Source organism: Electrophorus electricus, chromosome 23 (genome assembly GCF_013358815.1).
Source record: "Electrophorus electricus isolate fEleEle1 chromosome 23, fEleEle1.pri, whole genome shotgun sequence".
In the NCBI taxonomy this organism is placed as follows: Eukaryota; Metazoa; Chordata; class Actinopteri; order Gymnotiformes; family Gymnotidae; genus Electrophorus; species Electrophorus electricus.
The window spans coordinates 955,285-977,176 of NC_049557.1; the positions used below are offsets into that span (position 1 = coordinate 955,285).

Sequence of the window (21,892 nt, forward strand, 5' to 3'; positions counted from 1 at the left end):
CTTACAATTATGACTGAATACAGCTTGAACAATTGAGTGTTAAGGGTCTTGCTCAGGGACCCAACACTGGCAACCTGCCGATGGTGGGGCTTAAACTGGCAACCTTCTGCTTTACCAATGAGCTACCACTGCCTGCACTGCAGCCACACTCTATCCATACCACAGGCACAGAGTCACATTTTTGTGCTTTTTTTTTTCCTAAACAGGTTTCTGAGCTAGACAAAGCATGCATGTAGCATATGGTCTCACCCCAAGTGTCATGCTCTGACGGTTGTAGCCTGCAAAGTTGAGGATGCTCTCGGTGGCCATGGCCAGGCCAGTGTGTTGGGAGAGGCCGCACACCCAGTTCTGATGCTTATTCAGGTACTCCTGGAAGAAAAACAGAGGGATAGAAACTGAAACACATTTAACAGGTTCAGCCTGCTGAAAGCATTTTAAAATGGGTTCAAAGAGCACTGCTTGTTTTCTTTATGCGTACACATCGGTTCTGTACCTGTAGGTGGGACTTGGTGACAGAGGAGGCCCACTTCATTGCTTCTTTCAGAATTTCACCACAGCGTGCAGCAAAGTCCTTCACTATGCTCTACGTAAACACAATACTTTATAAAGGCTGGAACGGAGAAAACAATGAGCAGATTTGAAAAAGAATTTTGCTGCACTCATGTTGTGTGGAGCACAAAGTGACAAATTAACGGGACAACTAGAAAGGCCTAGCTCTGCCATACCAACTCGGAGGCACTTGGAAATCTCTGAAGATATATAAGATATGACTGATCTTCTGTGCATCATTGCTGAAAATAATTATTTGGTTTTTGTGTCTACTTTCAACATGCACAGTAGCAATACACTCACCCCATTATCACTCTCTATATCAGCCCACGAACCATGTGTTCACGTGCAGTAGCAGTAGCTTCCATTATTAACTCAGGGAAGCTTTTCTCCATGTTTTGTACTCATGGTCTGCTGCCACGCAAACAACTATGATGTAATATGAAAGCTCTTCTTAAGTACTGTCCAACTACAGTACTCTCAGTACACACGCCTCCTGGCCAATCTGAACAGCTCAAACTAAATGAAACCCATCCTTTACTTGCATACTAATATATGAAATCTTTAAATAAATCCATCAATATATACATCAAATGTATATTTCAACAAATTCATATTTGTATCCTCTAATAAATCTACCAGTGTGTCCATTAATAAATCATTAAATAAATGTTGAAATAAGCTGTTGAGTAAAATAAATTATTCATTTAATTATTAAAGGATATACTGAAGTATAGTGGTGGATTTAATAACAGATGTTTTTGATTTTCATTTAAATCACTCTTCGCTCGCCATACTAGCCATGTTTTTGACTGAACAAGTGTGATTATTCCTCACCTCTCTGGCTTCATGTGTGTCTGGCACAGTTATTCTGTGAGGAGTGTCAGGAATGTCATAGTAAGGCTGGTCCTTGTGGATGTCCTAGCCAGCCAAAAAATAAAACAAACAAACAACTAATATATAAACAGGAATATTTATAGCTCTTTTGAAACTCAGAGCTAAAGAAACACTCACAGCACTCAGAGAGAGAGAGAGTGTCTGTAAAATGTCCAACATAGTCTTCAGCACTCGCCCACTCCACAACAAATGAGGAAACCTGAACAGATGGAAAATGAACAGTGAAGCCATGCAAGAAACCATTTGACAGATTCACAGATGCATCTACGACTGCACGTGTGAATGAGTCGCCCACGTTTCAGCCAGCCCTGAGAGGTACTTGTCAGCCACTCGTCGAATTCTCTTGTGGGTGTGGTTAAAGTTGACCAATAGAAACTGTGCATGGCGTTCCAGCTCCTCCTCATGCTCTTTAGTCTTTGGCTACAAAATTTTTTAAAAAAAAGAAAAAAAAAAAGAGATGATTACATGACTTATAACAGCTCTACATACTTATAATAAGCCATCAGTACAATAAATGGATCTCTTCAAATTTACTTTCTCAGCCATCATCTGGAGGAAAACTTCAAAGACTTTATCACCAACACAGATCACACACTGCATCATGCCTACAGTCAGAAGAAGAGTGAGAAAGGTGTTACACTGAGAGACTAGAAGACACAGTAGTTGGAAAGAAGGCCTGCCAGTTGAAAAGGATGCCACTCCTCAGACCTGACTTATCTTTTTGAATGGCCTTGTCTTCAAAGTATCTGAACATCACCTGGAACCGGTCGGGGTCATTGGAATGTAGCATCCTGAGAGAGAAAGGAAGATGAGAGGGACCAACTATAAAATGTGCAGAAGACCAGAGATGGACCAGAGACAAAGAGTGGAGGATTTGTACCTCATGTATTCCAGTCTGTAAACGGATAGCAGGTAGGTGCACATGGCAAAGTCCAGCTTGCTGATGAGGGCGGCTGCCTCTGGGGCGGGGTCCAGGAGGTTTATGATAGTGCTGCGTAGTTCGTTTAGCTCTGCCTACAAAAGGAGGGATATCAAAGGTGACTTACAAAAAGCACACAGAAACACAGAGGTCTGAAGCCTTCACACCGTTGAAGGTTTTCACCAACAAAGAACCAAGATCAAGTCAAGGAAACCTGCGTGACTGTGTCGTTCTTCAGAGCAGAGTTGTACTGGAGCTCAGAGCGTAGAGGCTCTCCACTGGGAAATGTAAGAAGAGGGGACTTGGTGGCTATTTCACACACTCCCTCATACCACTCCTCTGGCCACAGCCCTGGATCAGACACAAAGGGTTCTTGTGAATCCCTGAGATTGGTTATGTTAATGAGAGTCTAAAACAACTGAAATCCAGTGACAAAGGGAAGTATCAATACTGTCCACTAGGTGAAGGGTTCAGTAACTGTCCTTACCTGAACCTTCTACAGCAAAGCCCATGACCACTGAGTAAAGCCAAAAGTCTCTGAAGAGCTTCTGCAGGCGAGGTTTGGCCTCTTTAATTGGTGGCAGCCGTCGAGTCAGCTATAGCAAACACAAAAAGAAGCATACAAAATGAGAAACCACACAACACATTTTTGTCATGGAGTGCAAGTCTAATTCAAGCTAAATGTTCAAAGGGTTGTCATATAAATAAACCTTACTGCTATTTACAGTGCAAGAGTTAACGCGTGGTTAGTTGGATAAAAGCTGCAAATACAGCTACTCTTTGAACTGGACACTGTTTGATCAATGCAAACCAACATCAAAGTCCAGCAGCAAGAACTGGTCACAAGCAAACAATAAACAAACAGACACATTGCAGAGACAGAGAGAGCAGGTAAGCGTCTCAGGGCTTGGAGAAAAAAAATATGTAAAAAACATTGTGATATTCTGTCTTTATACTATGGCATTATGAGCATTTTGAGTTATATTGTATTTATGGGGCTGCTTAATTAGATAAAAAACCATGCTCTGTTAGGTTTACAATTTATTTTTCTTTTCTAGTTCAAGATAACACGTGAGCCGGATTTGCATTCAACATTTGTGAAGAATGCTGGGGCTCTCAGTCATGGCAGCTCTGGTTTTCCTGGCCACTCCTGCCCTGGGTGGTGTGAAGGACCTGAGCTGGCACTTCAGCAATCCCAAGTCTGAGAAAGAGACCGACCCACGGGCGCTTTCACAGGGAGGCGATGACCTGGAGTCCATCCCTCTGGAGTTCCACAAAGAGAACACGGTCACCAACGACCTGGAACATGTTGAAGGCTTGGAGGAGGAGGAGGAGGATTACATCGACTTCGATAAGATCCTGGAGGAAGGCGATGACTACACTGAGGGTGACGCCATAGACGAGATCGCCACACCTGCGCCAGGCATTGACCTTAACTTAGAACCGTCTGACCCTAAAGCGCGCCGGGCGCGGCTTCTCCGGCTCTTCCACGGGCGCACCCGGCTGCAGCGCCTCAACGTAGTTAATTCACACTTCGGATTTCGCCTCTATCGGAGCATCCGGAACCACGTGAACCAGACTGACAACGTCCTGCTGGCACCTGCCGGAATCTCCATCGCCATGGGGATGATGGCGCTGGCTGCCGGCCCTGCTACACACGAGCAGCTCTATGAAGCTCTGGGTTTCACTGATTTCATCAGCACAAGCAGCCACTACAACGCCTCCACCGTGCACAAGCTTTTCCGCAAGCTTACACACAGATTATTCAGACGCAACTTTGGCTTCACACTGCGCTCAGTCAATGACCTTTACGTGAAGAAGGATGTCAGCATAAGGGAAAGCTTCAGCACTAAGGCAAAGACATACTACTTTGCAGATCCGAAGTCTGTGGATTTTACAGATCCTGCATTCATTGCAAAGGCCAACCAGCACATTCAGAAGATGACCAAGGGGCTGATCAAGGAGCCCATGAAGAGTGTTGACCCCAGGACAGTGGTGATGCTGCTAAATTACCTCTACTTTAAAGGTAATGTGGTCGACTGATCAGTGTCATCTAAAATAAATCATTGTTGAGAGGGGTAAAAGAATAAGCACTGCATTAGCACTTATTTAATGATTTAGGTCATTTCTCTGGACACATCATTACATTCAGATTTATATTTACAGCATTTTAGAGTCTTATATGAGCATTTTAGAGTCTTACATAAATTCATCCCAGACTGAATTATACTATTAGGAAAATCACAGTACAAAGCTCAACAATCCTTTCTACTGCACAGGGTCATGGGAACAGAAGTTTCCCAAGGAGCTGACCCAGGACCGCTACTTCCGCGTGAACGAGAAGCAGCAGGTGCGTGTCCCTATGATGCAGAACAGGGGCAGCTACCTGGCAGCCGCCGACCATGAGCTGCACTGTGATGTCCTACAGCTGCCCTACAAAGGCAACATCAGCATGCTCATTGCCATACCCCAAAAACTCTCCGGCATGAGAACGCTCGAGCAAGAGATCTCGCCCGCCGTGATTGCCAAGTGGCTCAACAACATGACCAACAGGTATGGCATTCAATAGAGACCCACGTAGATACAGACAAGACAGTGCCGCCATGAACAAATGTGAGCAGTGTAATAGTCTGCATAGGCCACTGATAAAATCAAATCCTGTTGGATGAAAATGAAATTTTGGTGTTTCTAAACATGAAGGTTCCACAAAAGGGAACATCAGGAATTATTATTAAACTATTATCAAAAGATTAATTCAGAGCAATTCAACAAGAATCCTGTCATGGGTTGTCTGGCAGAACCCGTGAGGTGGTATTCCCACGGTTTAAGCTGGAGCAGAGCTATGACCTGATTAGTCACATGAAGGACCTGGGTCTGACTGAACTCTTCACAGAAAAGGGCGACTTTTCCCCCATGACCTCTGAGAAAGTCACCGTCAACAGGGTAAGCCAAGAAGTAGTGCTAAAAGGCATCCCAACAAGGATTTTTCCATCTTTCTCGAGTTAACATTCTCTACACGTCCAGGCATGGCTAGCTTTGTTTTGACTGCAAATGTCAATGTCTAAATGTCCTTGACAGAAAACAGCACAATGTCCTTTCTTCTGCTCTCACAGTTTAAGCACCAAAGCGTCATAACAGTGAATGAGGAGGGAACCGAGGCAGCGGCAATGACCCAGATCGGTTTCATGCCCCTGTCCACACAGACGCGCTTCATTGTGGACCGGCCCTTCCTCTTCCTCATCTACGAACAGCGCACTGACTGCCTCGTCTTCATGGGGCGTGTAGCAGACCCATCAAAGAGTTAATATCGCTCACACGTACACCAAGCGGCAGCAAAGTTATAATAGATAGAGCACATTTATCACTGTATGATGACGGAACAGGTCGCTTCTAACTCTGATTACAAATAAGAAAAACCTATAGTTGCATTGGTTATAACAGTACAATGGCACGTCACATTAAACGATGCAATTCAGATGAATTGTCTTTTTTTAAATAAGTAAGAATTGCTGCTTATTGTAAATATCTAGAACATTTAAAATGTGCAAAATTCTAAACATTCAAAATGTGTGGAGGTTCCTCATGCATAGGATGTAAATCATTCATAAGAGGACTAAAAAGGACCAAACATGTCAGAATGAGCTAGAGAAAGGGTGAAACCTCCACACAACTGAATATTTTTGCAATCCAGATCAATATTTGTCAACGAAGTTAAAGTCTAACCACAGCTCTGCTCACAGCAACCTAAGAACATGATGAACAATAATGAGGCATCATCTGAAACGAGATGGTCTTTCTCAGTGCCAAGACCTTCCTTTCCTCCTGCTTCTAGCTTTAATTTCCTGGTAACAATATCAGCACAGCCACAAAAGTCAAATCAGATCTTCTGACAGAGGAAGGAAGGCATGTTTTAAACAGAAGTCATTTTGTTCTACAGAAGTCATATAACTGCATGTGTAATGAAGAGGTTAAAAGGTCAGCAGTGACCCACTTACCACTGCAATCACAGGGATGAGAACCCCAAGGTTCCCAGCACTGCTGGATGCCTGAAACAGAAACACCACGAGACAACATTGCCGCATAGCTCCCCTTAATAAACAATACCAAAACAGCACAAAACAGTAGGGTAGTTTATCATTTGATTAAATACCCCAAAGGTTAACCCAACAATACAAGGTGATGTAATTAATTCAACCACCTAATTTCCATTTATTTAATTTTTAATGCTACTAGATTTAGTCAGCTAAACATATTTATTAATATCTTATCAAATTAAATTTGACTGCATCACATTTTGAGGTAAACTTATCTAATTTAAAATTTTAAATATAATGTAATCAATTTAGACTTATTATTAAATTATTAGAAATAATATACCAGAAAAAATAAAAAACAACATGGTAATATTTTTATTAAAACAAGTATTATATTAAAATAGGATAATTAAATAATAAATTGCTTTAAAATTAAATCAGTATAAGCAACTTTTACAGGCACAAACTGCAATTATAATTTTTATAGACACACAAATTATATGTCTAATATCAAAAATAAAAACATCAGTGTATATCTCCAATTAAATTACTCTTAGATACAACATAATATGCAAGATGTATCTTCACAGGAAGTATGGACAAGGTTTTACACAGAACACCCTTCACCATGCCACCTATCTACCACCTAGCTATCAAATTTTATATATATATATATATATATATATATATATATATATATATATTATATATACATATACATATACATACATACATACATACATATACACACACACACACACACACACACACACACACACACACACACATACATACATACATACATATATGCATATATACAGGGGAGGCGCACACACCCAGAAGGAGGAGCAAACCTAGTGATTCTCACACAATTCGCCTCGCTCCAATCACCTTATTGATCCCCTGCACCTGTGCCTCGTTCACCCACTTTTAATTGCTCCCCTGTAGAAGCCCACAGGTGTCTACCTCCAGTGCTGTGTACAGCTCTCCTGTACTGCGCCTAAGAAGACGTCCGTGTCTAGAGCCTTACTGGCAGCCTTTTGGACTTTTGCTCATTGAGTTCGCTCGCCGCTGTGCACACTATGTTGCTATAGAGAATAAAGACTCTCTGCAACCACACTCACGTCTTGCTCCCTCACTGCCACAATCACATTAGACCTCTTATTGCACACTTTACTGTTATATATTATAGTGTATCATAGCCATATTTACCTATAAATCTACACTATAATTTCACCTATTATGGTGAAAATGTTTTCAGAGAGATCCAAAAAATAATACTTTAAAATAAAAGCTGAAATCTCTTCTACAAAATATTGAATAAAAGATCAGAATCATTTTGTGAAGCTCCATTGGCAGCAATTACAGGTAAAAGTCTGAGGATACATCTCTACAATTCTGAGGATACAGCTCTACAAGTCTGCGGATACGTCTCCATAAGTTTTCTACACCTGGATTTGAGTAGTTTATAGTTTTACTCCACATAGTTTTATGAATGATGTTAACATTGGACAAGATTTTAGGAAGCTAATAATTTCTCCTTAGAAGCTAATAATTTTGACTTTAACTATATATACATCTTCGATTGTCCAATGTTCATGTGAGTTTAACAAATGAAAGAAATGTCACATGATTCCTCAGATATAGCAGAAACCCAACACTGTTCTGATGGGGTGATTCCACTGTGTTCTATTATACAAACACCCAATCCATCATAAGCGCCCCATCTGAGCCAAAACCACCATGCTGCATAGCTTCGGATGTCTCTGCTGAACTATGCAGGACAGCTGACACGCCATCATCTGGAGTGATGCTTTCAGATCCATCATCAAGCTGGTCTGTCATTGCTGCTAGCTCCAACCAAGGATTTTTTTTACACCAGTTCCCCCGCGTTACAAAGACGTATTTCACTTACTCATTATTCCCTCATAGCTGGCATTTGATTTTCAAATTAGGTTAAAGCATGAGAGCACTAAATAAAACTTCCACGTTAATGGTGTGCAAATGCAGTAGCCTAGATTAAATGTAATATGTCAGTGCTCACCTGTAGTCTACGATTAATTTATTTTATTTAGAGATAAAACTGAATCTGAGAGTGTTGTAATGTTTTACCTAATAACAGTGCAGCTGAGTAATTTGAGGCATTCAAAACCACTTACAGGCCCTCTATTAACTGTTTAATTATTTAACTTGAAAATTTAAATAATCCTAGAAAACAAAATCGGTTTATCTCTATATAAATGACATTTTGCTGAATGCACACTGCATACTGGTGCATTGTCTCAAATGACAAGAGCTTTTAAAACTGGACTTCTAAAAGGATGTTGCCAGTTCAGTCTTCAAATGGGGACAATATGGGCTTGTAGGACTATCATATACTATGATTAAAAAAATCTAAACAAAACTGCCTTTGATTAAAATGTTCTTTAAGGGCATGTCCCATGGTACTCCACCCTTTATAACCATAAAGTTCGACATACACATACAAACCTTGAGAGTTGGGCCTTTGTCACTAGCACGCTCACTGGCTCGCTTGCCCTCCAGCCCAAGCTGGACAAAGAGCTCCAGCAAGTTGACCAGGAGCTCGTCCACCAGTTGCTCCCCCTGCAGGTTGGCTGCGATATTTGCCAGGGCATTGATCACTGCTAAGGAGCAGTGCCTGTAGGAATGCACGCTTATAACATATTTTGCAGCTTTTCCATGATAAGATAGCAGCTGGAAAAAACAGTTGTTGCTGAACCGCACACACGCGCACACACACACACACACACACACGCACCTGTATCCATGGTCTCTGTAGTCTTTAGTGGCTGAGTATACCAGATTGCTGGCCTTTACGCTTATCTGCTGAAAAAGGTTCCACACCTCCTGATAAATGTATTGCTAAAAGGGAAACAACAAAATAAAATAGGCTCAGTGGTTGAGGTACTTGACTTGTAATCAGAAGGTTGCCAGTACAAGCCCCACCGCTGCCAAGTTGCCACTGTTGGGCCCCTGAGCAAGACCCTTAACCCTCAATTGCTCAAGTTGTACTCAGTTATAATTGTCACTTTGGATATAATTGTCATTTTTGGATAAAAATGTCAGCTAAATGTCATAAATGTAAAGTAAAAACCCATATTGCACCTTCCAAGTAATCTAGCTTTTAGCAACCATATAAATATTTGAGACTCAAAGAAATGTTCAAATTTGTAAACTTTACAAAATTAAAAAATATTCAATGAACAGCTTTAAAAGCAATTCAAAAATCATACCATACTAATAATCTTGCCAACAAAAATGTCTGAAATGTAGAAGGGGTATTTATCTGCATGTGTAAAAGTATGTATGCATGGGTCTTACATTGCCCGTGATGACCATGCAACCAAGTTGGTCTATAATAAGCACATCAAGTTGTGAAGGTGGCTGACAGAACTTCTGCTGCAGGATCTGCAAGATGGGTTCCATAAACTTCGGGCTATCTCTCATAGCCACAGCGATGTGGCCCAAAGCTCGAATAGTATGGTCTGGAATTAGGTGGGCTTCCCTGAAGATCAATCACCAATTAATCAGTGGTGACAGATGTAGAGAGACAGATGTATTATATATATATATATATATATATATATATATATATATATATATATATATATATATATATATATGTGTGTGTGTGTGTGTTCGTGTGTGTGTGTGTGTGTGTGTGTGTTCACATACTTATCATTTTCCTGGGAGATGTACAGTCGATTAGAGAGACTGGCTAGGAATGCTTCCACTATAACAGGATCCATGCTAAGACCGGCCTTCAGACATCTAGACCCCGCACCCCCATACAATCAACCAATCATTACAGGAAAACAACAATAAAGGCAAAAGAAAAGCCACATATAATAGAATGCATGACAGAATGGCTTAAACCTGCAGATGTTGTCGATGGAAATGTCTCTCAGCTGCTCATACATGGAAGGCTGGTCCTTCTTGTTAGACAGAACATTGAATGTGGACTGCGAGTGCTCATTGGTAATGCTGATCTTGATCTCTCCACCGCCTGCAGGGAAAACGCTGGTCTTACGTTTAGCTCAGGTCACACATTACAGTTGCAAGGAAGCAGATTGAAGGAGGTGTAAGGGCACACCTGTGCTGTACTGACTGTGGTACTTGTAGAGTTTGATCAGAACGGGGGACGGCACCACCAGGAAGTCCTTCAGAGACATAGTGGCAGAGTGGGCTATAACAGGGAAGCACTCGCACAGCCGGCCTAGACCCTGCAAAAGAGTAAGAACACCGTTTAGTGACATTTATGCGGTTGACTGCCAAACTGACTGAAGGCCAATAAATTAATTATCATTTTGTTAAGTTCATTTTCATGCCAAGTCATCAACATTGCATGGCTGCATGACCATTTATTTATTGACCTTATTTCAGGTTTAGGTTACCTTATTTCAAGTGTTATTGGCTTGGATAGCTCTCCCAGTTAATTAACTGCCAAAAATATGTAGTTTATTTCATCTTGGCATGCATTTTTATAGTTTACTACAGAGCTATACCATTTTCTAAGGATACTATTAAAGTGAAAAAAGGGCTTGCAAAATTCATGAGATGTGATGATGGGTCACTGGGTGTGACCCAACACATGTTTGCAAGAGTATCAAGTTTGCATTTACGGCATTTATGGCATTTGGCAGAAAGGTTTACTTAGTTCTGCATTTGCTTCTGTTGTATGTTTTTTTTAAAAAGCAATAACAAAATAATCACAGATCCCCAAAATATGAGTGAGGAAAGGGCACACTCCTACTGGATGTGACACCTCTGTTTGTGAAGATTCATTTATTCATTCTTATCTTGATGTGTGCAGAAAACACTCACATTACAAATGCTAGACTAAAGGCCAAAAAAATGTATACAATAGCCGCACTTCCGGGCCAAAATCCAGGCCCTGCATCATGTAATTATCAAACCCTTCTCAAAGTCTCTGAGCTGGGAGCACAGGGATTCTCAAACTTGGCCTGGGAATCACTCGTGTCTTGCCAATCACACTAACACACCAGCTTATCCCTCAGTACCTGGAGACAGCAGATGAGGAGTGGCATGTGCGCGATTATCACTTTACTGGAAGTCTTGGATTGCAGCTTCTCAGACAGCTTGGTACACAGGTTCTCAGCTCCTGTGAAGAGTGCAGGAATAGAGAAGGGGAATCACATTACTTAACACTTTCAAATATGCAATCACCAGCTACACATAGCCTGTGGCTGTCTTCTCACAAACATCACTGCATAGTCAATGCAATGGTGGCCTAAAAAAAGACACAGAGTGGAAGCATGCCCCCATCTCCTGCCCGCCCACCTTGCTCATCTTTGACAGCCCACACCATGAGGTCCACGCAGGCTGCGTTGGCATGGCAACGGAGCTTCAGGGGACTGGGTTCCCCTGGCAACCTCTCTGCCTCATGAAGCACTTTCTGCAGCTCTGATTGGCTGCTACTGAACTGCTCCAGCACAAAGTCATGAACCTCCTTCACAAAGCCTGGCTGCAGATCTGACAAGAATTAAAGAGCGTTAGCAAAAGAGAGAGATAAACAATAAACAGTAAAATCTATACAAAAACTAAACATGAATACAAAAACCTCACCAACCTTTCATGTTATAGAGCGTATCCCTGAGCATCTTAAACATGCTGACATACAGTGGGTCACTAAAGGCTTTGTAGAAAAGATCTATGCCTGGATTAGCCTATATAAGGTGGATAAAAACAACACTGTGAAAAACAGTTGATTCAAACACAATTTAATAAATCATACAGTCAGTGAGAGTTGACAAGCTATTTAAATATGATCATTGGATCCACACAACACTGGGAGCACAATTCAGAAAGGTCTCTAATATTTAATTATGAATGATAAGAAACTTTAAAAAATAGTTATGCAGCATAGAGACAAATATTTTTAGTCTATGAGAACTGACTTGGTTAGATGTTAGATCTATTCAGAGCTGAGATTTACCTCAGTTACTTCCACTATGGTGGCATCAATTGCTTTCAGAAATGAATTGGAAACAAAGAGTTTCACCTGGCAAAGAGAAGATTAAGAACATGTGGCACAGAGCTGCAATGTTAGGGTTAGTAAATCCACCTCTGGCTTCAACAACCACTATAATCAATGAATGAGCGGGCAACCTTGACAACTCTAAATGTAGTTTGCACTTCTGTGCATACCACGTTCATCAGGCGTCTAAGCAGTTCCGAAGGCATGTCCATCTCTTGCTCACTGGTCCCAGTGAAGAGAGGCGAGACAGAGAAGCTGGAACTGACTGTGGTGAAGTAATAATCAGGATCCAGCGCACTGCCATCGGGGAGATACGAACCTGAACACAACCAAGATGACAGCATCAGTATCGCTGCTTTGAACACATTTCCATCACTGCTACACAAAGTAATGATGCAATCCTTGAAACAAACCCAAAAGAACTGCGCATCAAAGATGAGAGTATTAACATGCACACATTTAACCTTTAGCACACAGATGATACATATTTCAGAATCAGCTCTGTTTCTCTGCGAGAAGTCTCATTGCTACTCAGCTCACAATATGTCCCCAGTCCATGACTAATCAGAAATTTTGCACTTGCAAAACTGAACGGACCACACAGTATCTCTCAGTATCTCTCTCCACTACTATGGGTGCTGTCAGTTATTCAGCAGCTGCCATGGAGTGTCATTAGCACTTAGCTATAAAATAGATCATTTCTCTGTATTAACACAAGAGGATAGAAAAAACTATTTACCTTCAAAATACTGTGGTCCTGATCCAATGGGAGAGCAAGGGGAAGGGCCAGCTCTGTCCGGGCTAACCTACGAACACGTTGGGGAACAGGGATAAGCACGAGAGCATAATCTTGTATTAGCAAGTATTGAGTTTAGAATAGGCTGAACAATACTATGACAATGGCTTAATATCCAACTATCTCAGTCACTACAGCAACTTGACATTAACAGCTAACCATCACTGGCACAGTTTAGCTCAGATAAGGGAACGAAAGATCTGTTTCTTTACCAAGTGAACCTGACATAAAAGGTCGTGACATGCATCATACACTTAAACTTTGACCATCACAACTTCTGTTTACAGCTGTAATACTTAATGATGAAAGAAAAGTATTTCTTCATGCAGCAAGCTACAGCCATCATGTTTTTGTTCAGATAATTAACATTACTACTCTCCCAAGGTTTTGTTGAAGGCGTACTTTATTAGAAAAAACATACCAATGCAAATTTCCTGCTATTGCACCTGTTTCCGGCGTTCTACCTGTGTGTCAGCACTGGTAGTGCCAGCCTTGCGTCTGAGTGTGTCCCCCTGGCATACTGCAAGTAGGGAGCTTGGCAAAATGGAGCGGAAGTCATTAAAGGAGCGCCTCCGAATGCCCTCTGTTTCCACAGCAACACACTGAGCTGGCTGGGCGGAGCCACGAGGAAAGAGCTGGGACAGCAGCGGACCATTCACATTACCATAGCGTCCAAATGCCCTGGTCACACCCAGAAGACAGGGAACCAAGTACTTGCAGAGGTAAACTAGATAAAGTGGACAAAAACAGAAGACAAAGTGCCTAAAAACTTCATCTGATTGTAGAAGCTGCAAAATGGTGTTTGTAAGTGCAAAGTTCAGTGTGCTAACCTTTGTCATGGTTTTCGGGTGCCTGACAGATGTCTAACAGAGACTGCATTAGCTCCATTACAGCCTCCAGAATCTGAAAACAGAGAAAAATCTAAAGTATTGGGGCAAAGTTCAAGCTAAGCAGACACATGCACTCCTAAACACAGAACTCAGCCAAAAAGAATGAGAAGCAGCTCACCTGAGTGCAGGACTCTGGATCTCTCTGTGCCACATCAGACAGTAGAGTCACCAGGCAGAAGCTGAAGTTCTCTGCCATTGGAAGACTCTCTGTGTGAACATGCATCTATTACCCTTATGACTCACAACTTCGCTATACATCAAATTCATACTACACTTATACTACGCGTTGCGTTTAAAGAAATATTACAGTGTTTTTCAACCTAATTTCCATCTACAACATCCATAATTTATAGGTAATTACTACACAAAATAACTTTTGCATATCTCCCTATACTTAGAAAAGAATGTAAAAACAGTACTGAACCACCTTTATAATTAGGGCCCTACTAATTCCACGGGAAGAAATAAATTGGATAGTGACACGCAAAAATCGGCTAGTGGCATGCATTAATGGTGCTAGTGGGGCCGAGTATGGCCTTAGTCGCTGGGAAGGCCAACGTGGACTTTTCAGGTTGTGTTGGTTAGTGGCATAGTGCTTAAAAAGGAGTGGCTTTAAAAGTGAGCTTGGAGGGGGCTGAGCCTAACGCCAGACCTCACTGTTCGTTTGTCTCATAGCCTGAGCTCTTGACAATGAGTTCCTTCCATCTTTGTCCATCCTTTGCTAATCTTTGGGTTTCTGGAAAGTTTAGACGTGTCCGCCATTGGACAAAGACTACAAAGTTGTTGTCAAACCAGGAACATCAGAGTTTAATAAATTTAACTCCACATCAGATATCAAAATGAGAACATTACTACTTTTAGGAAATCCCCACATGATGTTCTTGTTTGATTCATATCTAAAGTAACAAAAAAATGTGCTCTGACATTTATAGCTGTGATGACCAGTTAAGGCATGTATCCATTTTATTTTTTCAATTTTCCTTATGGAAAAAGAATGATTTCAGTGTCATGAATTTGGTAGGGCCCTACTTATAATGAAAACTTCAATGCAGTTACTGAAGTTCATCAATAAACATCATAAAACAGATTTGTAAAACATTTTCAAGACATTTTCAGTAAAAAAAGTATCTGTAACTTAGGCTGCAATATATAATACAGTCAAAATAAGCATGGTTCCCCAGACACCACAAAACTTCAGGAAAGGTTAAGTAAATAAAATTGCTTTTTACAGTGTAGCTCAAATGTTTGTAGGTTGGACAAAATTTAATAAAATGCTCGGGCTAGACACTCTCATGTCTGAGTCATCCTAAAGCATTTATTTTTGAGTGTTCTATGAAGCTGTAGTATGGACTGTTACATATTTCAAATATTTATTGATGGAACAGCTGCCCTTAGCTCTTCTTATGAGTGTCTTATTAACAATTTTTTCTTTTTTATCTATGAACAGATAAAGATGAGGAAATTACATTATGTCTCAAATGGACTATATGTCACAGATGCAGCAGATTAGGTTAAAAATGCAGACACATTTCTTTAAGGGCCAGAATTAAAACACAAGCATACACTGAGTATGCAGAAATCGACAATAAATCTGGGCTCAGCAAATAACAAACTCGCTGCTTAAGTCAATCTTTCATCAAATGCAAGATATCATGCAACAGATTTTTTTTGTCATTTTGTCCATCTGCTACATGGCTGTTACCTTTGCTTCTCCTCCCAGTAGCTTCCTCCACCCACTGAACCCTGGGCAGTCCCCTCAGCAGACTCAACAGGTAGCCCACCACCATGTCTTTGTGCTGACACACACAGACAGAGCCAGATACGCACAACCTTGAATCAGAGCTTCTATACCTGATCATTTCAGAACCATTAGGGCATTTATTACATGCATTTCACATTCACCATCAAATGGAAGCCGGCCGACTTTGGTACACTTGTTTCCAAGATGTGGCGGTCAGTTACCAGTTACACCGCAAGGAATTGTAAGGAAATTAATGTGTCTGGGTCAGATCATTTTCTGCTTGTCTTAATAAAAATAAAAGAAAGTTGCCGGCACACTACCAAAGCAGATCAGGAAAATACAAAAGAGATTTTGATCAATTTAGTGTAATCTGAAGCCAACCAGTGAAGCAAGAGCAAACGTGTCATCTTACATGCTATCGTCAGCACTCTGCTTGTGTTAACAGGCATGTTATGAATCAATAAGAAGAATGTGGGGTAGGCGAATGCAAAAATTAAAGTAATGACTACCAAATAATTAATCAACCTGTGCTCTATTTCTAAACATCTCGAGTGCTAGAGCACACTAGGTGAGACTGTGTACTGGTCATGCAGCTGTCTGTGGCAGAACTTATATGAGATATTATATTCTAGCTCTAGATAAAATATTATATATCTAGATTATAGTCCATTTAAATGGTTTACTCAAAACTGCTAATCCAGACAGCGCCTTTAATCCTACTGTGGATGCATCAGCAGAATCTATAAAGACGCTAAGCACACACACTAATTGCACACTACACACACAAAATCTATTTGTTGTTAACCATTAATTTTCTAATCTGTAGGACCATGGAAACATCCACAGGCCTATATAATAAATATGCTTGTTATGTAGCAAGGTCTCAGTCACATTGAACAGGCAGTGGCCATCTAATTGATCTCTCACCTGTAAATCTGACTCCACCAGGAATACAGCCAGAGCAATAACAGCATCCCTGCGCCTGATGTCCAGAGTGAACACACCCCGGGTGTCTAATGGGCACATACATAGTAGCTTTTGCACCTGTGACGAGAAGACCAACAGGTGTCACAGGGGAGAAAGAAATCATTACACTTAAAGTACAGCAACAATTAACATACACTGTTTGATCACAGAGATGCAGTAATCTGCAGAGCCTTGGAGCATTAAATGAAACTTTCCCTATTACCAATACTACAAATTACCAAAAGCTTAAATTAAACTTTCCATATAACCAATACTAAAAGTCTAAGTGTTCTTCATTGAAAGTGGTTCAGTTTTTCCCTGAAGTAGACAGGCAGGAGTGCATGTCTGACATCACTGGAATTTAACAAGAACAACCTGTTGGTGAACCACTCGTTGGTTCTCTTTTAGAGATATATAAAATGTCAGAAATGTACAGTAGAACTGTTGATTTGAATCAAGTTATTTAATTTCAGAATACCAACTGACAAATTAAAAGGGGCATTGTAGCATTTGCCTGCAGTGCGCAACAAGCAGGGTTGTGCGTTCCATTCTGCAGCAACATCTACAAACCCAATACAATGATTGGAAAAGCACCCTGCGAGTTTGCGCTTTAAAATATACAAGCAAGGAAAACGCCACATGAGCTCTTACTACGCACTGCTGTTGTAAAAGGAGGTTTACAAATGTCAATCTGTGTCTGTAGGAATATTGTTCAAATGTTCCTGCGGTTGTTGTGATTTCTATCTTTGTCTTGACAGTGGTCGCACAATAACAAAGGCTTCCCAGTATCCAAAGATCCAGGCACGAGTAGCGCCACCCCCCATCTCTCACACTGCCAGCTTTTCCAAACCCGCTGACACCTGACTAAAAATAAAGTTAACCGGCATTGCTGCGGTGCGACGAAAATATAGCAAGTCGATCAACTATGCAGCCAAATCGCTTCGGGTTCATTTAACCCAACAGTCCGTACCTTGTCGACGGGGGCAGGTCGGTGTGCAGCCAGAGAACGCGCGAGAGACAGCACCGTGTTAAAGTAGAAGCCCCTGGTGCCACCTGCCTTCGCAGACATGGTTGCCCCTCTCATCAGTTTGTGAGTTAAAATGCGCAGCCACAACAACACGCTTTGGCGGCTTGAACCGCAGTACGGCAGATCCGAAGGCGCAAACAACGCACAGTGGCTAAAAGAGGAGGAGTGCTCTGGGATGTCTCCGGGTGGTGGGAATAAGGCGGGTGTGTCGCTAGAAAACGGCGAAAGCACGTTTCCCCCGCCAGCGGCTGTGTTAACATGATTTCAGTGTATACCATTTAATGTATTTTTATGCCTTTATTTATGGCACTTGAACTACACTCCTATAATGCTAGTCTGCCTAACGTAACTAAACAACCGGGGCATGACACAGTCAAATTAGGGTAAGATGTAGGGAAAAGCGTAATTATCTGCGAAAGGCTGATCAATAAACTACGTATGTAGAGCTGCTACGAAACAGTGGTTTAAATAGTCGGGCTCTACTTGTAATCCCAGCTGCTATGATCTAATGGATGTGTTCCGCTCGATCCTCACCCCCACTTTACCCCCTCTATTAACCCTTTGTGCGTAACTGCCCCCAGTGGCGCAGCCTCTGACGCTGGAGTCACGCGCCTGTTGCGACAGTCATCTGACCACCCAGGATCACAGGTAGGCTGTCAACTAGATATGGATATTTCTGGAGGGACAATATCAAATTCTGGCCGCCTAACCTAGCTAAGTTGTTTTGAGAAGTTTGAATTCGGTCTTGAGCTCTGTCTTATTGTTTATTAAGCTATCCCTCATTACCGGAGTTGTCCATTAACCTAGCTTGGTTAGCTAACCTAACGCAGTCTATCTAGTTTAGCATGTAAGATAGCGTTAGCTAATAAAGCAAAGACGTCTGAATGCTAGTTACCTTACTAGTCTAACCTGTGATACTTAACTAGTTACCTTAACTAGGTGAGTTGTGTAATTTACACAAGACCGAGTCAGACGGGCGCTAGCGAGCTAGATCATTTTCTCTCAGTAGCTATCTTAACTATACGCTGTAGGTAATGTTAGCCAGGTGGCTAACCTAACTAGCTAAGTCACTGATGTTTTGCGATTAACTTTAAGAAAATTACGACAACTAGCTAGTTGACAGCTACTATGCCTGTAAATGTACTTGCTAGCTATATTTACATCGTATTTCCACGTCGCATGTTGTTATAACTGACATTCTGGGTTACCTAGCAAGCTATCCATGTGTGGATAGCTAAGATAAGATAGCTGGCCATCGTAACTGTAGGCGCTGAGCCTTGCTGTTAGCGTTAGCTAGGATAACGTTAAGCATTTTGGTCAATTGTCGTTTATTTTCTAACCTCATGTATTGATGAGCGTATTTATAGGCCCAGTCTTAAGTATAACGTTACAGCCTTTGATGGAACTCGTTTCGTATTTATTTTACAGGCTGTTACAGCACTTGTTGAGGATGGCGGCGTATCCGAAATCTCACAACCCGTTCGCCGACGACGACGATGACGGCGACGCGGAAACCGAGGGGCCAAGAAAGGGTTTCAATGTTGATCCTGAAGAGGGCGCTATGAGCCCCGCGGAGCGCCGGCAGAGGCAACTCGAAAAACAAGTGATGCGCACCGCACAATCAGCCGTGGACAGTAGCTTTCGGTCACTCGGGCTCATCCACGAATCGGAAAAAATTGGAACCGAGACAGCAGAGGTGAAGTTTGTCGATGCCCAAAGAGAGCAGAATGGATATAATTTTAATAATGCTGCTTGATCGCCCTTCGTACATGCACACTTGTTGTTCTTATGATATTCTTGATTTCTCTTGTTTATACTGTCTTGTCTTTATTCCTTTAACAGGAGTTGGTACATCAGGGTGAGGCTATAGAGAGGACAAAAAGAATGCTTGATAATATGGATCAAGACATGAAGACTAGTCAAAAGCATATAAATTCCATTAAGAGTGTATGGGGAGGCCTTGTTAATTACTTCAGGGGCAAACCTGAGCCTAGCCCTCCACAAAAGGAACAGAGCACACCCTATCAGGCAAATAGCAGGTACAAAAACTGCACATGAGATCTAAGTGAAACTCATTTCACAAAAAAAAAAAAATGAAAGGTGATCTTAGCTTTCTTGTTTGCTTGTAGTTATATTAGAAATGAAGCTGTCCTCATTTAAAAGTAATGGTGGTTAAAAGTATGCAAATTATACAGTTTTAAAGAAAGACAACTGGTAAGTCAGATTTGACATTTACCATGAGGACTGATTGAGTTTACTATTAAACCTTTAATGTTTGTCTTTGTTTTTTGTTTATATGCTACCCATTAGGTTACAGAATGTGCTGGAAGAGAGCAAAGAGCATGCGGGTAAATACGAAGCTAGTCATCCCAACTTGAGGAAACTAGACACATCTGGTATGCACAAAAAAGCAGACTTGTCCGTATATATTTTCGTTCCATAGACCAATTACCAGACATGAAGTCTTACCCGGACTGTTTGGTCCAACAGGGTTTGGAGTCTCTGCTTCCTTTGGTAATGACTCAGATCAGAACGGATATCCCAAGAATAGATACCTGAGAGCTGCACATCAACAAATGGACGATAACTTAGGTGAGAAATTTGAATGATAGCGTTGATGATGGAATTAAGGAAAGAACATAGAGGAGATGTTTTTATGGTGGAAGCAACGTCTGTGCATGCATGCGTGCATCTGTGTTTGCGCGTGCACGTCTGCTCTTTCCAGATGAGATGTCTCTGGGCTTGAGTCGGCTGAAGAATTTGGGTCTTGGGCTGCAATCAGAGATTGATGACCAAGATGTTTCACTGGATTCCCTGACTGACAAAATAGACTCTTTGGATGGCAAGATCAGTTCCACTAACCGCCAGATCAAACACCTGAAATGATCTTAGTCTGCTTTCCGCTCCAGTGGCTGGCTGGGGGTGGTTTCATTAGTGGTCAGTAATTATTCATTAGTGATCCCACCCTTCCTTTTTTCCTTCTCCTTTTCCATATCTCCAGTTACTTTTTCCAGTGGTAAAGTTAATCTCGGCACAGGAATGGGTACTTTACTTGTAAAGGCAGTTCAAGCATTCTGACATGCCATTATGCTGCACTCCCAAGTGGCTCCCCTAGCTTTTACGTTAGCCAGCTCAGATCCATCATATAATTTAAAGTATGGCCATTTGAGTGAAAGGACCTGTAAAAAAGTCACTAACAAAGAAAGTTTGAATGTTGTCCTTTCTTGGTTTAGCAGGTGAGGATCCAGCCTTGGTTTTGCCTTATTGATAAATTGTGATGGATCGCATTCACTGTATGAGCCACATGAGTTATTGGGGGTTGTTTTTTGGGCTCTGTCTTATATTGAAGGCACTGCATCCAAACTCCTTTAGACCTTTAATGCCTATTATATACATTCAGTCAAGTGACTGGCTGGTCTGATGGGGAGGAATCAAAGCCTCCAATCAAGGCTTTGACCCATTTAGAGGCCTTTTCTTTTTTAAAAGAAATTTAGCAGGTATCTTTTTTTTTAATCTGAAATGCAGAATATGAAGAATGTCGAGTGTGGCATGATCCAATGAAAGGAAAAATCTGAAAATATGTGGATAAGTTTGTGTTTGTATCAAACTTAAGGGGTGTTGCTATTAATTCTGAAATAGTACATTTAAAATACAAATGTTCTTCCTTTGTGAGCCAAAAACTAGATTTTGGTGGTGGAGTAGGTTTGATTCCATTAATTACAGACAACATAAATGACCCATTTAAAGTGGTTAAATCTTAATTTTTATGAAGTGAATGAGGGCAACATGGCATCAGCTCTTTTTCCTTCAGTCTAAACTTGACCCTGCCACCCTGTTCTAAAATCTAGCTATGGCTTTGTTGTATGGTCATTGTTTTCAAGTTAAAGTCATTGTAGACTAATTAGTCTGTTACTTCACTTCAGAGCAAACCACTTATCTATGAAACTGAATGTGATCTAAAAATGTATTGTGTTAAAAAGAAAATAAAATGTATTATTTTATTTACAACTCTGGTGGATTTTATTTCATATCAAGAAGTCTACTAAAGCGCTCA

The 21,892-nt window shown here is 41.2% G+C and overlaps 3 protein-coding genes across 8 annotated transcripts in view; 2 read left to right on the forward strand and 1 right to left on the reverse strand.

Annotated features, from left to right (window-relative positions):
- The window catches only part of pi4kab (phosphatidylinositol 4-kinase, catalytic, alpha b), a 34,841-nt gene extending 16,488 nt beyond the window's left edge, over positions 1–18,353 (reverse strand). Inside the window, exons 1-29 of one of the 3 annotated variants that reach the window (XM_035521928.1) lie at positions 17,782–18,353; positions 16,773–16,889; positions 15,807–15,900; positions 14,223–14,311; positions 14,045–14,117; positions 13,679–13,941; positions 13,158–13,224; positions 12,589–12,737; positions 12,377–12,442; positions 12,011–12,107; positions 11,722–11,913; positions 11,442–11,542; positions 10,514–10,643; positions 10,297–10,426; positions 10,096–10,191; positions 9,742–9,925; positions 9,179–9,282; positions 8,890–9,058; positions 6,361–6,411; positions 2,853–2,961; positions 2,580–2,716; positions 2,327–2,460; positions 2,155–2,237; positions 1,981–2,051; positions 1,742–1,866; positions 1,564–1,645; positions 1,387–1,470; positions 494–583; positions 250–369 (exon numbers count right to left, since the gene is read on the reverse strand). In XM_035521928.1, the coding sequence (XP_035377821.1) occupies positions 250–369; positions 494–583; positions 1,387–1,470; positions 1,564–1,645; positions 1,742–1,866; positions 1,981–2,051; positions 2,155–2,237; positions 2,327–2,460; positions 2,580–2,716; positions 2,853–2,961; positions 6,361–6,411; positions 8,890–9,058; positions 9,179–9,282; positions 9,742–9,925; positions 10,096–10,191; positions 10,297–10,426; positions 10,514–10,643; positions 11,442–11,542; positions 11,722–11,913; positions 12,011–12,107; positions 12,377–12,442; positions 12,589–12,737; positions 13,158–13,224; positions 13,679–13,941; positions 14,045–14,117; positions 14,223–14,311; positions 15,807–15,900; positions 16,773–16,889; positions 17,782–17,895 (3,321 nt within the window). In that variant the 5' untranslated portion in view covers positions 17,896–18,353. Of the gene's footprint in view, positions 1–249; positions 370–493; positions 584–1,386; positions 1,471–1,563; positions 1,646–1,741; positions 1,867–1,980; positions 2,052–2,154; positions 2,238–2,326; positions 2,461–2,579; positions 2,717–2,852; positions 2,962–6,360; positions 6,412–8,889; positions 9,059–9,178; positions 9,283–9,741; positions 9,926–10,095; positions 10,192–10,296; positions 10,427–10,513; positions 10,644–11,441; positions 11,543–11,721; positions 11,914–12,010; positions 12,108–12,376; positions 12,443–12,588; positions 12,738–13,157; positions 13,225–13,660; positions 13,942–14,044; positions 14,118–14,222; positions 14,312–15,806; positions 15,901–16,772; positions 16,890–17,781 lie in introns of all 3 variants that reach the window. The other 2 variants (XM_035521927.1, XM_035521926.1) reach the window with 2 other exon arrangements.
- On the forward strand, positions 3,470–5,670 carry serpind1 (serpin peptidase inhibitor, clade D (heparin cofactor), member 1). The gene is made up of 4 exons (XM_027022145.2): positions 3,470–4,391; positions 4,645–4,918; positions 5,164–5,308; positions 5,479–5,670. The coding sequence occupies exons 1-4, from the start codon at positions 3,470–3,472 to the stop codon at positions 5,668–5,670; spliced, it is 1,533 nt and encodes a 510-aa protein (XP_026877946.2).
- A 61-nt stretch (positions 18,354–18,414) lies between the features above and the next one.
- Positions 18,415–21,664, forward strand: snap29 (synaptosome associated protein 29). Of its 4 annotated transcripts, none has more exons than XM_027022150.2 (6): positions 18,415–18,486; positions 19,267–19,534; positions 19,681–19,877; positions 20,149–20,234; positions 20,329–20,430; positions 20,564–21,664. In XM_027022150.2, the coding sequence occupies exons 2-6, from the start codon at positions 19,289–19,291 to the stop codon at positions 20,722–20,724; spliced, it is 792 nt and encodes a 263-aa protein (XP_026877951.2). In that variant the 5' UTR covers positions 18,415–18,486; positions 19,267–19,288; the 3' UTR covers positions 20,725–21,664. The 4 variants fall into 4 exon arrangements, with proteins under 4 accessions (XP_026877951.2, XP_026877949.2, XP_026877952.2 ...); XM_027022148.2 differs by having other exon boundaries at positions 18,484–18,556; XM_027022151.2 differs by lacking the exon at positions 18,415–18,486 and adding an exon at positions 18,530–18,550 and having other exon boundaries at positions 19,265–19,534.
- Positions 21,665–21,892: the final 228 nt, after the last annotated feature.

Coding starts and splice junctions, on each gene's coding strand:
- snap29 (XM_027022150.2), top strand. CDS start 19,289: ATGGCGGCGTATCCGAAATCTCACAACCCGTTCGCCGACGACGACGAT. Junction 19,535..19,680: donor TTGGAACCGAGACAGCAGAG/GTGAAGTTTGTC, acceptor TTCCTTTAACAG/GAGTTGGTACATCAGGGTGA. Junction 20,235..20,328: donor GAGGAAACTAGACACATCTG/GTATGCACAAAA, acceptor TTGGTCCAACAG/GGTTTGGAGTCTCTGCTTCC.
- serpind1 (XM_027022145.2), top strand. CDS start 3,470: ATGCTGGGGCTCTCAGTCATGGCAGCTCTGGTTTTCCTGGCCACTCCT. Junction 4,392..4,644: donor AAATTACCTCTACTTTAAAG/GTAATGTGGTCG, acceptor TCTACTGCACAG/GGTCATGGGAACAGAAGTTT. Junction 4,919..5,163: donor CTCAACAACATGACCAACAG/GTATGGCATTCA, acceptor GTTGTCTGGCAG/AACCCGTGAGGTGGTATTCC.